The 16,368-nt window shown below is 40.2% G+C and overlaps 1 protein-coding gene across 15 annotated transcripts in view; it reads left to right on the forward strand.

Annotated features, from left to right (window-relative positions):
• Positions 1 to 16,368, forward strand: part of PHACTR1 (phosphatase and actin regulator 1) — a 504,389-nt gene that overhangs the window by 408,026 nt on the left and 79,995 nt on the right. For all 15 annotated transcript variants that reach the window (XM_081056333.1, XM_081056322.1, XM_081056326.1 and 12 more), the window contains one exon: positions 15,229 to 15,396. In XM_081056333.1, the coding sequence (XP_080912459.1) occupies positions 15,229 to 15,396 (168 nt within the window). The remainder of the gene's footprint in view (positions 1 to 15,228; positions 15,397 to 16,368) is intronic.

The following is a 16,368-nucleotide window of genomic DNA, read 5'->3' on the forward strand; positions in this document are numbered from 1 at the left end:
GGGTTTTCTACGTGATCAGATTTGCAGCCTCATCATTCTGCCTACGGAGAGAAGGACTTGGAGGGAGACCGAGACGTGAGTCAGGGAGATGAGTTAGCAGACTGTTGCTGGGATTCAGTTACATGATGGTAGGTGGCAGGAAGGACGGTGGAAGGGATGTATGAGCTGGGGACGACTCATTGGAGAATTATAGAAGATGGCATCAGCAGGGCCCTGGGACTGCTTATATTTGGGGAGTGAAGGAAAGGGCTTAGGCATGGCTGATGCTCAGGATTCAGCTTGGGTGACTGCATAGACAGATACAGGGGACATTCACTGATTGAGCTGGGAACCCAAGAGAAGTGAGCTTAGAGCACCAACCATAGCAATGGTTTGGCCACATTGAATCTGAGATATCCAGACGTCTAAGCAGGCTACTATGTACAGATTGGAAGCTCAAGAGGGAGATACAGGTTTGGAATTGTTAGTATATAAATGGTCATGAACTCATCAATTAGCGACGTTTCTCAGAGATGTAGAATGAGAAAACAAGCGACAGAAACCCCCATGGAACCCCAGCACTGAATGATCTAGGAATAAAAAATAAAATAAAAAATGGTGTGGGAGTAAAAAGAACCTTCAAAGACTGAAAAGTAGCCCCCCAAAAATAGGAAATAAACCAGAAATGTGTAGCACTGTGGATGCCAAGACAAAAGGCTGTGGTTCATGGGGGGGGGCGCACAATGCAGACATGACAGGTAAGATAAGGACTAAGAAGTATTCTTTCGATTATTTTTGTGCTATTTAATTGTAGCCTCTTTAGTTACCTGTGAAGCCAGTATGCAATCAGCAGCATGTAAGTTAAGATGCTTCTGCTTTCAGGTAACAAAAAAAAAAACCTAATTCAAGGAGGCTGAAGCAGTAAGTCAATTTGGACCAATGGTCTTTGTGTATTTTGTCCTCTAAAGTGTTCCACATGTTTTGAGCAATGCTTGGCGTTTGTCAGTGTTCATTTACTATTTATTGCATGAATGCATGAGTGAATGAATGAATGAACCTTACATAATAAAGTTCAGCTCCAGGGTTAGTTAACTCATAACCATGGGTAAGAAATGCAGTCCTCAGGCTGCAACCCCTCTTAGGAACAGGGTGGCTGCCATAATTCCAGCATTACATACAGACACAACATCCAGAGGAAAGAGAGGGCTATCACTTCTCGGCATCACTTTCTAAGAGCAAAAAAAGCTTGCCTGAAAGCCTCTCCAGAATTACTGTCATTTCTCATTGATTAGAATTTTTGGAGATAACCACCAGAGATCTTATGCCCTATGTTGACAGTTGTTTCCATAAAACTAAGTGTTGCAGAGACAGTCAACTCTGGAGAGCTGCTGACTGCTACAACGTATCCTTGGAAGACCCACCCCAATAGCACCCTTTCTAACTGCCTATCCTGGACCCCACCTGTGATATCAAGGCAGGGCAGGGCACGCTGGGCCTGGGGGGCGTTGCCGCCCTCACATGCCCCCAGCCTTCTGACACTTGGTCACTCCACAGCCGGTGACCCGCACTGACCTGTGTGATGAGAAAACAAGCCAAACTTCAGCAGGCTAGTAGCTAATAGAAGGAAAGCTATTAGCTTTAAAGTTTTAGAAAAACTTTCCTGACTTCATACTTTTGCCTAGGATTTGTGTAGAGTCGAACAAGTCAGAGGGGCCTTAACCCCTGTATAAATAGCTGTAAGGTGAGAGCACTCTCCTGGAAGCCCTAATCCCAGGATTCTGGTCCCAGCTTTCTCATTATCTGTCTGTACAAGGTACAGCGCAGCTTTCCATCTCTCTGGACCTGCTTTCATATTGAATGTAACTCCCGGACCCTAGATTGCTTCCGCCAGCAAGGCTGTGCTTTCTCTAATCTTCTTACTACTCCCAGCCCCCTGCTTGATTGAAGGCATCTAGAACCAACCAGGTGGTTCTCCTAGTATCCGTGGGAAGACTCATGGAATGGCAGACCCTTCAACTCCATTCTGCCCTTGCTTGTCCTCTCATAGGGTTGTTGGAGATCAAAGGACATAATCCAGTTTGGGCTTTTAGGCCGTTGCCCAGAATAAATGCTCATTAAATGTTAGCCATGGTCTCCACCAGACATCTGGTCTGTACTGCTTTTCTGCTCTTCTTAGATGCCTGCCTTTTCTCAGCCTGCCTTCCCTTCCTGGTTCCCCTTCACCTGAGCCTAGACTCTCCCTGATTCCGTCCAGGAGAGCTGAGACCCAATTATGAGGCTACTGGACTTCTCCGAAGGCCCTGTCTGCCTGCGTATTTCTGTCTTGCTGCTCCCAGGTGGGGCACGTCACCTCTCCCCAAGCTCCAGGCTTCCCACCACTGCAGTTTCTCTAAAGGGATTATCATCCACTACATGGGCCATTCGTTACGATGTAGACAAGTTTAACAACAACATTTTAACCACTCAATGCCAGAAATGCATTCACGTTTGCATATACATGAGTCCCATTATTGTGATTTCCAAGTCCACTTTCAGCCGTGCCATCCAGTGGAACTTGCAGCGGTGCTGGCCCGGGCAGCGGCCACCAGCCACAAGCAGTTGTTGAGCACTTCAAATGTGGCTAGCCTTACTGAGGAGCTGCATTTTAAAGTTTATTTAATTTTACTAACTTAAATAACAGCCACATGTGGCTAGTGGGTCCCTTCCTAGAGATCTCAGCTAGAGAAACAGAGCTGTTTAAATTTTGAAATAACACTTTCCTGCCCCAACTCTAGCCACTAAGAATTTGTTTAAATCGTGGATTCCCGTCTTGGCTGGGCTTCCCTATTAACTACGGAAGGCCCCCCGCACAACGATGGATGATTCTGTGAGATTCACACTCTCATATGATAGCATGGGAGAGCAACTGTGACATTCTACTCATTTTGTATTCACTCCCTGTCCCAGTTGCATTTTTGACATCCAAATGCCCAGGAATAGAAAGATGGTAAATCCCGTGTCAGCTGCAAACTTTGCGGCCAGCGTCATTATTTGGAAATCGTGGTCAGAGACATCAAATTTACATCATAGATGATGGAAGAACTGATGGGGTTGATATGAATTTGGTGAGGCTTACCTGTACCCAGAGCCGATGAAAGAAACCACTCTAGGAAACAAACACCACAATTTGAAACAATGAGTTGTTTGCAACTGGGGATGCATTAAGAATTAACATGAGCAGTGGTTTGTTGACCATGAGGTCCAGGAAAAGGCAGCAAATGCTGACAAGTCTGGCAGGAAACTGTTACAGGGAAATACAACTGAAACAACCTGTGCAAGGTCAATGCTTTTGCCACTTTTGTGATAGTAAGTCATTGCAATCCACATATTTAATGTTTTAGGCAAAAGTCTCCAAACCAGAGGGAAAAGACTATTAACATCCAAATAGGATATTAAATCCAGAACAATAGCAATAAAATTTTAAAAAGCAAGATGAAAGCACAAAAACATGTACCATTCCATTGCATGTATGAAATCATCCAGAGTATCACAGAATCAATTAAGTTTTGAGATTTAAATAGTTTACATAGATTTTCAAGGTAGGTTCAAAAGGATTCTGTGAGTCACAAAGATGCCTGTATCAGACAGTAAGCAACCTCCTGGCTCCTGCAAAATTGCTCCTGCAAAATTGCTCCTGCATCTAAGCTGGTCAGGATAATCCAAAGACTGCTGGCTGGAAAGAAAGATGAAAGATAAACCATAAGGTTCTCTGACATGGATTCGGAAAATATGGGTTCCCTGATCCTACAGAATCCTGCAGTGTCTGCCTTAAATCTTGGTGGTGCACCGATACTTTTAAACACACACACATTCTCTCTCTCTTTTTGTCTCCCCCACTTTGTACTCCCCCTCCCCCCCACACACACGATGACTTTTCCTCACTGGGAAAGAAAAATGCACCAGAATAGTCAGAGAAAGAGACTGTAGGGTTTTTTTGTTTGTTTTTTTTATAGGGGGTGAGGGATTTGTTTGTTTTATAAATAAGACTTTTTCAATTCAAGTCTTTTTAAATGCTTGAGAGTCAAATATATTCTCAGTAAATAGGCAATATTTAATAAGCACGTATTGCTTTATATGTATGTTTAAAATTCTACAGAATAATATGTAGTACCATTTTGTTTAATCACGTCAACTCCCTGAACTCAGGCAAATTGAAGAAAATATCTCCAACAAAAGTCAACAAATTCCAGGGAGTCATTTCCAACTTCTTAGGTTTAAAGCTCTTTAATCTTTAATAAACTCCTTAGATAAATTATTTCTTAGGTAACTATTGCTTGGCACATGATTTTACTGACTGTGAAAACTGCTAGTGGCTTTAATTGCAATGATTTAAAGAGCTACTGGGATTAGCAGAAGCTTTTTCAAAGCTCTGTACAGTCATATGCTGCACAATGACATTTTGGTCAACAGTGGACCAGATACGCTTTTCTCTGGGCACAACCTCCCATGCTGCCTTCCCGTCCACTGTAAAGCAGGCACGATATTCTGTGTCTGCCTTACACTTTCTCCAGAGCACTGAAAAATCAATTCAGTGACCTCTGCAGGTTTTCTGGAGCCCTGGGGAAAGGTGTTGGGGAAGCAGCGCTCTCAGCCTGCCCAGCGGACACGGAGCACTCCATTACTGAGACCGCGAACACACTTTCTATTGTTCTCAATACCGTGATGTGTTGTATAACTGACATTTTGGTCAACAAGGAACCACACATACAACAGTGGTTTCATAAGATTGTAATGTAGCTGAAAATTTCCTATTGCCTAGTGACATCGTAGCTCACTTGTTTGTGGTGATGCCGGTGTGAGCAGACCTGCTGCCAGTTGTGTAAAAGTATAGCACATACAATTATGGACAGTACATAGTACTTGATAATGATAATAAGTGACCTGTTATTGGTTTATGCACTTTCTATGCTTTTTGTCATGACTGTAGAGTGTCTTCTTTCTCCTTATAAAAAACATTTCTCTATAAAACAGTATGCTGTGCTAACGTCGGCAGCAGCCTCTTGTATCTCCTGTTTACTACATTCCTTGATTGCCTCATTTTCACTTGTGCTTGACTTAATCTCATGTTGTTTTATAAATTTAGTGTAACCTAAGTGTACAGTGTGTATAAAGTCTACAGCAGTGAGCCGTCATGTCTTATGCCTTCACACCCACTCACTGACTCACCCAGAGCAACTTCCAATCCTGCAGGCTCCATTCATGGTAAATAATCCGGTACAGATGTGCCATTTTTTATTTTATTTTTAATCAATGTTCATTTTTTTAGGTGTACAAAGCAATGTAATAGTTAGACATTTACACCCCTCGTAAAGTGATAACCCCCCCCAATCTACTACCCATCTGACAGCGTACATAGCTCTTAGAATACCGTTGACTATCTCCCTATGCTGTACTCCACATCCTGTGGCTATATAAATATATATTTCATTATAGTTGACATTCAGTATTATTCTACTTCAGCTTCAGGTGTACTTATCCGCCTGATAAGCCCAGTACCCATCTGGCACCCTAGGTAATCTTTACAATATTATTGACTATATTCCCTATACTATATTTCATATCACCATGAGTACATTATGACTACTAATTTGTACTTTCTAATCCCTTCACCTTCTCCCCCATCCCCACCCCCTTCCATCTAGCAATTATCAGTTTTTTCTTTGTATCTCTGCCATTTTTTATCTTATATCATATTTTTACTATACCTTTTTATGTTTGGATTTGTTTAAATACACAGATATTAATTACCATTGCGTTACAATTGCCTGCAATATTCAGTACGGTAACGTGTACAGACATGTAGCGTAGGAGCAATAGGCCATGCCATACAGCCTGGGTGTATAGTGGGCTATAACATCTGGGATTGTGTAAGTGCACTCCATGATGTTCCTGTAACGACGAAATCCCCCAAGAACACATTTCTCAGAACGTATTGCCATTGTTAAGTGGCCCATGACAGTATATTGTTGCTAAAATGGCACATTTGTGGGTCGATGTCAGAAAAACATTGGATGACGTCTCTGTTTCTTGGCTCACAAAAATTCGGGATCACTACCACCAGAGTGAACGTTTTCAGAAAGCACCGTCCGCTCTGTCGGTTACTTGTGAAGATGTGCTTTTTGGTTAAAGGGCATGTCTGAGAAACTAAATGAGAACACGGAATAGTCTGAACACTCTTGTTTCAAAGGGAAAAACCAATTAGCAAACACTTGCATGAGCTAGCTCTTCATACATGTCTTCACGAAGGTAGTTATTTGCCTTAATGTAGGTGACTTCATTTTTCTATTTTGCTTTAATTACAGTTCACCCGTGAACAGCATGGGTTTGAACTGTGCGGATTCACTTATACATGGATTATTTTCCAATAAATACTGTAAATGTATTTTCTCTTCCTTATAATTTTCTTAACATTTTCTTTGCTCTAGCTTAACTTTTGTAAGAATACAGTTTATGATACATATACCATACAAAATATATGTGTTTATGTTTTCAATAAGGCTTCTGTTCAACAGTAGGTTATGAATAGCTAAGTTTTGAGGGAGTCAAAAGTTACATGTGCATTTCCAACTGCAGGAGGGTCGATGCCCCTGACATTGTTCACGGGTCAACTGTATAGCCATTGACAATCATCAGGAAATTAAAATGTGTTTGAATTTTGACAAGCGAGCATGTGTACATTCTACACATTCGTATGACAAGGATGCAGTTTAGCTAACACTTCCTAATATTTTCAGCTTTAGATTGTCACGTGACACTTGAGTTACATAGTGATTTTTCTTTACAATGGACTCGTAAACATAGCCATAATGCCCTTTATTATGCTTCTCTACAAGTACTACAGTCACAGAATTTGACTTTTAACTGACAACTAAGTCTTGTTTATAAAGGATTGCGATATTGTTCTTTTGCTATCCTTAAGGAATTAAAATTTCAAAATAAGTCATTTTCAATGAGCTCTCACATACCCTGTTTCCCTGAAAACAAGCGCTGGCGGGACAATCAGCTCTAATACGTCTTTTGGAGCAAAAATTAATATAAGATCTAGTATTATATTATATTATATTGTATTGCATTATGTTATGTTATGTTATATATTATATTGTATTGTATTAATTATATATTATATTATATTATTACTATATTATATTATATTATATTATATTATATTATATTATATTATAAAGACCGGGTCTTATAATATATTATATTATATTATATTATAAAGACCGGGTCTTATAATATATTAAATTATATTATATTAAAGACCGGGTCTTATATTAATTTTTGCTCCAAAAGACGCATTAGAGCTGATTGTCTGGCTAAGTCTTATTTTCGGGGAAACACGGTACATGATAAACTCCTAAAACATCATTTCAGGTGTTGTTATAATTACTATTATACATAAAATGTCCAGCGTAGTTCTTGATACTGAAGATGCGCCAAATGCTTCAGAACACTCCAAAAATGTTTTTCTCACCATCTCTTTCACCTTTCCTTTCTTCTTCCTTGTCTTTCTACTGTGTAGAAGCTTTTTATGTAGAGTACAAACCTCTAGCTATTACTAAAACTTTACATACCAATTTTTTAAAAATAAAAACAAAAAACTTTAGCTAAAAATAAACCTGAAATTCATCAATGCACTTCCTAGTTCCTGATGTAATAGGCCCAAATAGAGTAAGTCATACGAGAAAAAGAAAATCTAAATGAAAAAATGATTTGCTATTTTTGCTTATCTGTTATTTCAGGCTTGTTTGCAAGTTTTTTTTATTTTGTTGTTTTGTTTTGTTTGGAGGGCGGAGACTTCTTATTTCTTCCAACTGTCATACAGATAATACTTTGATCTGGAAGGAAATTGGGTCTCATCTAAGAGTCCTTTTGTTTTCAAGGGACAGAAACTGAGGTCCCAGAACTTAAGTGACTTGTTGAAAGCTACTGATGGCAAAAACAAGAATACAGCTCTTCCTGTGTTCAGAATCTGCCCTTGTCCAGTGTACCTGCTGCTTCTCTCTTCCCCTCCCCCAGCTCTCCTGAGAATGACTTAAGGGTGCTCAGCAGCACAGCTGTTTAGTGAGAAGCAGGCCTCCCAGGAGAGCATGGTGCTTTAATAACAGCATCCCTTTCTATCGCCTGTCAGTGGCTCCTTCAGTTTCTTTTTACCTGAGATGGAAAAGCATCCTCTTCCCTTGAGTCCCCAGACTGTAAAGGATTTGAGTGGCCCAATATTAGCACTCTTCTTCCCTGAGTTTCTGAACCATTTTAGGGAGAAGACAAGTGGGAGATCAAAGTGCAGGGTATCACCTTTATTACTGATAAAGGCTAGTTTGAATGAAGTCATTGATGGGCCTGCTAACTCTCTGCTCGTGCCATCCCCACAAGCCTAGATCTCAAAATCAGCCTCCCAAAACAGAAAACTGAGTCCTGAATCAACAGTAGTCCAAGGTGGAGAGGGAAGAACTTACGCTGCAGCCCCTATGCTTACCGTTTGGGTAGATTCGCTCCACCTGGTGGAGAAACAGGGAGCAGTGGTTGCACCCTCGCAGTGAGGTAACTGTGGAGAGGGGTAAGGAGATGGGCAAAAATGAGGGCTTAGAAAATGCCTCAAGAAATCGGGATGAGGGATGAGGAAGGGGTTTTCCCCTAACAAACACTATTATTTTTTCGTTTAACAAAGTGGCCTGCAGATTTTGTTTTTTTAGAAACGTCAGTAATTTTACAGAAAAACAGTTAATCATTGAACCCTACTTATATCTTGCCAAATACACTTCAGAACTTTGCCAACCTGCATCCATTCTTCATTTTGATGTTTTTATAATCAACATGTACATGTTGTTTTCTGTTCCGGTTTTTGTGTTTGACACTGTTTCAAACACATTTTTTTTATCTGCGGCAGCCACATGGTCACTTCATTTTCATTTCTCTCCTTCTTAGCAAGGCTGTGCATTTAACAAGTGGCACCTGGGAATTGATTTTTACTTCTTTGTACAAATAATCTTCATACTTGAAATTGTTATTTTTTAATAGCTATAGTTAGCTCAGATGTCCCCATTTTTCTGGGTTCTTTTTATATTTGGTGAATAGCATTTTATTTTGCAAATGAAAGTAAAGCTTTATGAGTAAGTCAAAACTGTCCATCTTGCTTCCCTCTTGCACAGACTGAATAAATAAATATATATGTGCTCACATGTGAGTGCTACACACACACGTTTATACTATTTAGTCTAGTGTTGAAGTTTTATTTTTAGTTTTTTAATCTGTGTGAAATTTATTGCTGTAATGATTATAGATATTGAACAATTCTTTTGAGCAATTCTTTATACTCATATTCAACTATTATTTATCAAAGAAAGACTAGAAATACACTTTTAAACATAGGTTTCTATATAATCCATGATACATATCCTAGAAAATAAGACTCAGTGCTGAGCTTAAGTTTACATTATAGAACTTTTTGTTTTTCAGAATTAATATTAATATGTTTTTATCTTAACCTTCAAAGAATCATGAACCCTGAGCTTACTCACAACAAAATGTCTATCTTTCATACAACTTTTAAAGAAACTGTTATTACGTAGGTATCCATTGAGAACCTGAAAGAATTCCAGTCGCCATTTTCCATGGTGACGTCCATCTATATAAAAAACTTAGGCTAACCGTGAGTTTTGAGAAAATTTAATTGATCAGAAACTGATGTCAGTCACCCTAAAACTAGAGTATGTCTAAAGCAAAATAAACAATAACAAAACAATAATTTAAAAAATCACGTTGAATGTAGTCACAAAGGTGACATCCAGTTATAAGTGGACACAATTCCTAAACAAACTAAAACAAAACAAAGACATGTTTAATGTATGTTTTAGGCCAATCATCTGGAACACAAATTTTACATAAATCATACTTTTAGAATATTTAAAAAATTCTGTGCAAGACAAGATGCTCCTCTAATATGTGGTCTCCATCTACTCTGAGCACAAGCCTGCTGTCTTCCTTCACCCCTTATTTTTCTTCATCCACTTCTCAGGGTTTAACTCCTCTGGCTTCTTTCCCCAACTCTCACAACCAGCTAGCTCACACTAATTACTCTGTGTGTCTGCTTTTCTGCATTTCTTCATCACATCTTGCCAGTCCACTGTCTTCCCCAGGACACACCTGTTTCCTCCTTGGCATTTGGCCCGATGCCTGCCTGGCCTAGGGAAGGAGACATAGACAGGGTGTGGTGGAGCTCCAGGGACGAGGCAGCAGAGTGGGCAGCAGTCGCTACCTGTGTCCTAGGAGCTAATAGAAAACATCTGCCTTCCTCACAAGGTCGTTGAGAGGGTTGGCAGTTTCTGGTATGTGATGCATTAATTATAGGCTCTCAACAGGTGTTTATGAATTGAGTGATTGAATTCAGTCTCACCTTTCCCTTCATTCTCCTTGTTGTGGTGTTACCTTGACTCTACCCTCGTCTTCATTTCTCATGCCTCATGAGAAGAGGAGAATAGGCTGGCGCGATGTCCGTGGCTGGGTCTGTACCGTAGACCCACTGCTGTCTGCATGCACCCATTTGATACTCATGACACTGACGTGCATTCACTTCTGCATTCCCTTCTCTCCCACTTCTGTGACCTGCTGCTACCTTGTCCTACATGTGTGCAGCTGACTCAGATTTTATTTCTCCACTCGACCCTGCTGCTCTCTCCAGTCCCATTGTCTTTTGTGACAAGTTCATCTTCATGATCTATGGTTAAACAATGCAGCCTCCTGGTTTCTTGTCCTCTCTGAGGTTTAAACCGGCCATCTTTGTTTCATGTAGCCAGGTAAACAGCATTTCCTGCCCCAAACCTCATCATGAGAAGGCACTGTTGCCATTCCAGGTTCTCTTGCCTCACCAACTCAGTGGTTCTCAAAGTGTGGAACCCTAACCAGCAAAAGCAGTGTTAGCATCAGCCAAGCACTTGTTAGATATGTGCACTCGTGGTGTCACCTCAGACCTACTGGGTCGGAAACTCTGAGGGTGGGGCCCAGCAATCTGTGTCTCATCTGCCCCCTCACGGAATTGTGGTGCCCACTGAAGTTTGAGAACCACTGTCTCCACCCATCTGTTCTCTTCTCCTGCCTTCTCCCTTCCTCCTATTCACACTTTCCTAATGCCGGTAGGGCACATCTTATGGTTGGACATCGTTGTATGCCATTTGGAAAACCATTATTATTATGATTATTACAGATCATTTTGGAAGATCACCTAAAACATCAAAATAATTTACCATACTCAGGGAACTCTTTCTCAGCCATGATAACAAGAGAAGGAGACGATCTAGATGAAGGTACAAATACTCCATAAGACTTAGGTTGATCAGGGAGGTTAAATTCTTCCTGGAAAAATATGTTTTTCGAATGCTACAAAAATTATGCTGGTAAAGGTGTTGATACACTGTTCTAGGTTGGTGCAAAAGTCATTGCGGTTTTAAAGGTTAAAAACAATTGCAAAAACCACAATTACCAATTTAATAGTAAATAGTAAAAGGCATGAAGACCCTCAGTAGTCTTCAAGTTAATCAAACTTAGAATTACCAAGCACTAGGAGTTCCCAGCAAGTTCCTTCACTTGATGATGAGTATATATGGAGTCCATTACATTAATGTTTCTACTTTTGTGTATATTTGAAAATATCATAATAAAAATTGTAAATATAATAACAATGACAGCATCATTCTACCCCATGTTTATATGAATCCAAATCAAATGGTTTTCACTTTTGTCACTACCAAGCTTGGTCATAAATAATATTGATAATGAATTTGTATCTATTGAATGGTTTTAATTACTTCTAGGTATGTATGTGTGACATGTGATCAAACAATACAGTGAATGTTTAAACTTAAAAAAGAAACTTATTACAGTAAAAGACATATTGCCATTAGTCCCTCTCAGAATACTCCCCCTCACTTCAAACACACTGATCCCCCCATTCTTGCCATTTTCTGAAGCAGTTCTGGAAGTCCTCTTTCGTGAGTGTCTTTAGTTGTGCTCTCGTGGCTGCCTCCCTGTCCTGAATCTATTCAAAATGTTTTCCTTTCGTGGTCATTTTGATTTGGGGGAAGAGCCAGAAGTTGCACGATACCAAATCCAGTGAATACAGTGGATGAGGACACACCGTGATGTTTTTATTTGACAGAAATTGCTGTACCAGAAGCAATGTGTGACAGCAGAGCCTTTCCGTTGTGATCACAAAATACGGTGAAGGCTGCTACCGAGTGCCCTCCAACAGAAAGGCAGGGATCTTCAATAGGGGAAGTGGTGCATTGAACCTTAGTAACAGCGTGTGACAAGTTTCAACTTGTTCGGTGCAGTCAGTCGGGTGTGAGTTATGGTTGAGAGAAGGTGTGTTTTAAAGTGTGCAGTAAATCCTCCTCCATCATGACAACGCTCCGTGTCACGCATCTCTTCTGGTATATGGCAATTTCTGTCAAATAAAAACATTACGGTGTATCGTCATCCACTGGATCTAGCAACGTGCAACTTCTGGCTCTTCCCCAAAGTCAAAATGATTCAGGACATCGAGGCAGCCATGACCGCGCAACTAAAGATACTCATGAAAGAGGACTTCCAGAACTGCTTCAGAAAATGGCAAGAACGATGGGATAAGTGTGTTCGAAGTGGCAGTGGGGGTGGGGGTTATTTTGAAGGGGATTAATGGCAATGTCTTTCATTGTAATAATTTTTTTTTATTTGAACATTCACCATATTTGCTCACAACTCATAGATAGATAAAACATGATTATCAATGTTAACGTTGTAGAAATGACCAAAAGCTAAGAAATTTATGTGATCTATACATTGCTGCTGTATAAATAGAAAAACCCTTTAGAAAAACAATTTCACTAAGTCCAGGTATGTGTTGCAGACATTAAATTATTAATACATATAAATTTCATTCACGGGCATCTCTTCTAAAGGGGGAGAAATCTAACTGCAGAAAAGATTTTGTACAAGAAGATGGCCAGCAGAACTTTCTTTTTTCATAATAGCATAAAACATTTGACTTTCCTTTATGACCAACCACAGGGAGATAACTAAATAAACATTAGTATATTCATCTAATATAATCAGTAAGATAATAGTTTTGCAAATTATAATGCTATATAATAGTAAAAAAAAAGACACAAACTTTGATACATAGTAAGATCACAACTATGAAAAATATGCACAGAAAAAGAAACTGTATCTGTTAGGGTGGCCGATATGATCAATGTCTTATTCTTTTTTTTTATCCTGTATTTATTTTTTCAGTAGAAAGGTAAATTTAGAAATTATGTCAGTGGAATTCCCAAGATTATTTTGTCTCCACAGTGGTTTGGGCCTTTATCACTTAGCAAAGGTACTTTTAATTCATAGGGAGTTACATTTTTGACAGTTAACAGTCCCAAGAAGAGAGATTAATGTTGCTATGCTATTACTAGCAGAGCCTGTGGCACTAAGCCAGCTGCCTCGGTGAAACCAAGGTTCACAGAGAGAGTCTAAAGTAATCCAACTGCAGTTGTATCTTTATTCCCAATGTTGCGTCTAGGGTACTTCTAACTGTTACAATGTATAGCAATCATTCCATTGCAGGTTTGCCCCAAAGAAGCAGAACTGGAGCAATAGTGCTGAAACACTTCCTCCTCTGGTTCTCTCACCCAAGACTTTTATTACACTTGGAACATCCAAAATCAAAGTGGTTTCCTAAAGATGTTTTAAACTGAATGGCAGCTGTGTCGTTATTCCACCAACTGGGAACTTGAAGCGGAGCTACTTTCCACAGCATCAGTTTGAACACGCTAAATTAAAGCACATTAAGAGGAATCGGGCCCATTCCTTATGGGGTGGCGACACATACCCGCAGCCTTTCACGTCATGAAGACTCTGGGTTCAGCTGTGTACTCTCCATAGCATTGGCCTTAGAGTCTGCTCTTCTCTTATTAATGAGTAGTAGTGATCATATTGCTAATCACAATTATAAGCACTACTGCTACCATTTGGGGCATACAAGCAGGCCGAATGAAAATCTTCAGATGTCTGTGATGTACAGTATCTGCTTCATGTGTTTTTTTGGTATTCATTATATTTTTTTTCTATGTTTCTAGAAGGTTCAGGTCAAATATATGTCCTTGAACCATATGTTATCTAAAGCCTGTTTATAGGTTACTCTGTTGAATATATATTTCATCGGGCCAATTCCAACTGGTGGGGGGGGAGGGTGGCTGGCAGAGGCTCTTTGCCACCAGATATTAAGTATAATATTAAAGCCTTGGGAGGAGCATAGCAAAAGGCAAGGATTATATATCCAAAATTAACCTTGGAGTCATTTCTACAAGCAAATCATCTTTCTTCCAGTTTTAAGGCAGGTATTTGCTTTGCTGGTTTCTGTGTTTCTGACTAAGCATTACTTAGTCTTTTATCCAGATATTTACTCATCTTCCTGAAACAGCTTTCAGTCCTCTTTAAAAATTAATTTGACTTTAATGTCTAGTTATCCAGGACTCCCCTAGGCTAAGATGAAATCACACTGAGGGATTTTGATCCAACAAATGGCCGTTGAGCAGGAGCCTTTGAGCCTCCACCATGGTGTTAACTAGCTGCCCCTTGTTTTGTGGAGACTTAAGCTTGATCAGAGCCTGCTGCCCACATGGTGGAGTGACCACTGGTGGGCACTGGGAGATTTCACGCACTTCCTAGCATCCTTGGGGCCCTGCAGCCCTTCAGCTGGGATTTGGGCAGAGGTAAAGAGAAGGCAGGATGAGTTTTTGCCTATGGCCTCGAACCACCATGCTTTGGGCTCTTGTTCGGTGATATGGCACTCTTTACTTGTAGGAATTCCTAATCCTGGTTTTCTAATCTTTGAGGCCTGCTCAGTTTTCCCGTTTTCAAACATTCTGAAACAAAATTCATTTTAATTCACTTTCATTAAAAAAGAAAAACAGACAAAATTTGATAGATTACAGTGAGAGAGATGGAGAGGAAACAGGCAATTGGCTAAAGATCATAGGAAATTGTTGTCCTGGTAGTTAGACGTTATTACCTCTAACAATAAAATAAATGTCTTAAAAGCAAACGGACAAGTATAGACTTTACATACTGACCTTGATAAAGATTATTCAAAAGCATCTTAACTCAGTCAGCAGGCTACAAATGTCACCCTTCCCTGGGAAGCAGGCGCTGTCTAACTCTGCACTCTCCTTCTCGCTCTGACAGACGGGGAGCTCTCCATATCAAATGAGGATGACTCCCTGGAAAACGGACAGTCGCTGAGTGCCAGCCAGCTGTCTTTGCCTGCCCTGTCCGAGATGGAGCCGGTCCCAATGCCCAGGGATCCCTGCTCATACGAGGTGCTCCAACCATCTGACATCATGGATGGGACAGGTAATGCCCCTGGCAGAGTTGTCACATAGGTCCCCAGCATGTGGTGTTAGGGAGCTTCGGCCTGACTGGACTTGGGGTTCTATTGTGAACCATCTGAACCCAAGAATCTCCTGGAAATGGGGACGAAACTGATCAACTAGTACATACTGAGTATTAAAATATGGAGGATATTTGCAGTTCTTGTCCTATAGCTTTTAAAGGTATTTTTATGACCTTACTCTCTTTAAAGAAGATATGAAGGTAACGCGGTGGGGTGGGCATGGTAGAAGAAGGAAAAGGGGTTCAAATATAGGGTGATGGAAGGAGATTTGACTTTGGGTGGTGCACACACAATACAATCTATAGATGATGTTTTATAGAATTGTACACTTGAAACCTATACAATTTTACTTACCACTGTCACCCCAATAAATTTAATAAATAAAAAAATAATCACTAGAAAAGAAGACATGCCCTGTTTTTATAATATTGATGATTTAAACTGTCGTTGTATTGTTTTCTAACACTCATTTCTGTTAAGATGAAGCTAACAAATCCTACACTTCTCTATGGTACCCGTCTAATCACCTGTTCGTAAGGCCCCCACATGCCTTTTAATCCTAGTCCCAGTATACCAATTAATGGTTATATCAATTTAGAAAATTGTGTCAGTTTACTGTATCTAATCAATTAATGTGGTCATTGGCTATCAAACTGTATACAGTTTGCTGGTTAACTTGTATCCCGCCCACAGATGGTTTTGATGCCATCCTACTGTCACTCCCTCTTTGGCCCCAAGCCTTCTGAGTGGCCAATACCCATTCCTTCAGGAAGTTTGCAGGATAGTCCTCATTAGCCTGAAGATGGGACCCTCCCGACAACCAGGAAGGACAAGTCCTTGTTGTCAGGAGACAGGCCTGGGGGAAGGGACCTCTTGGAATATCTGGAGTGGGTAGAAAAGCCACATCCTTTCTCCACACCTCGTGCGGAGTC

This window comes from Rhinolophus hipposideros, assembly GCF_964194185.1.
Source record: "Rhinolophus hipposideros genome assembly, chromosome: 8".
In the NCBI taxonomy this organism is placed as follows: Eukaryota; Metazoa; Chordata; class Mammalia; order Chiroptera; family Rhinolophidae; genus Rhinolophus; species Rhinolophus hipposideros.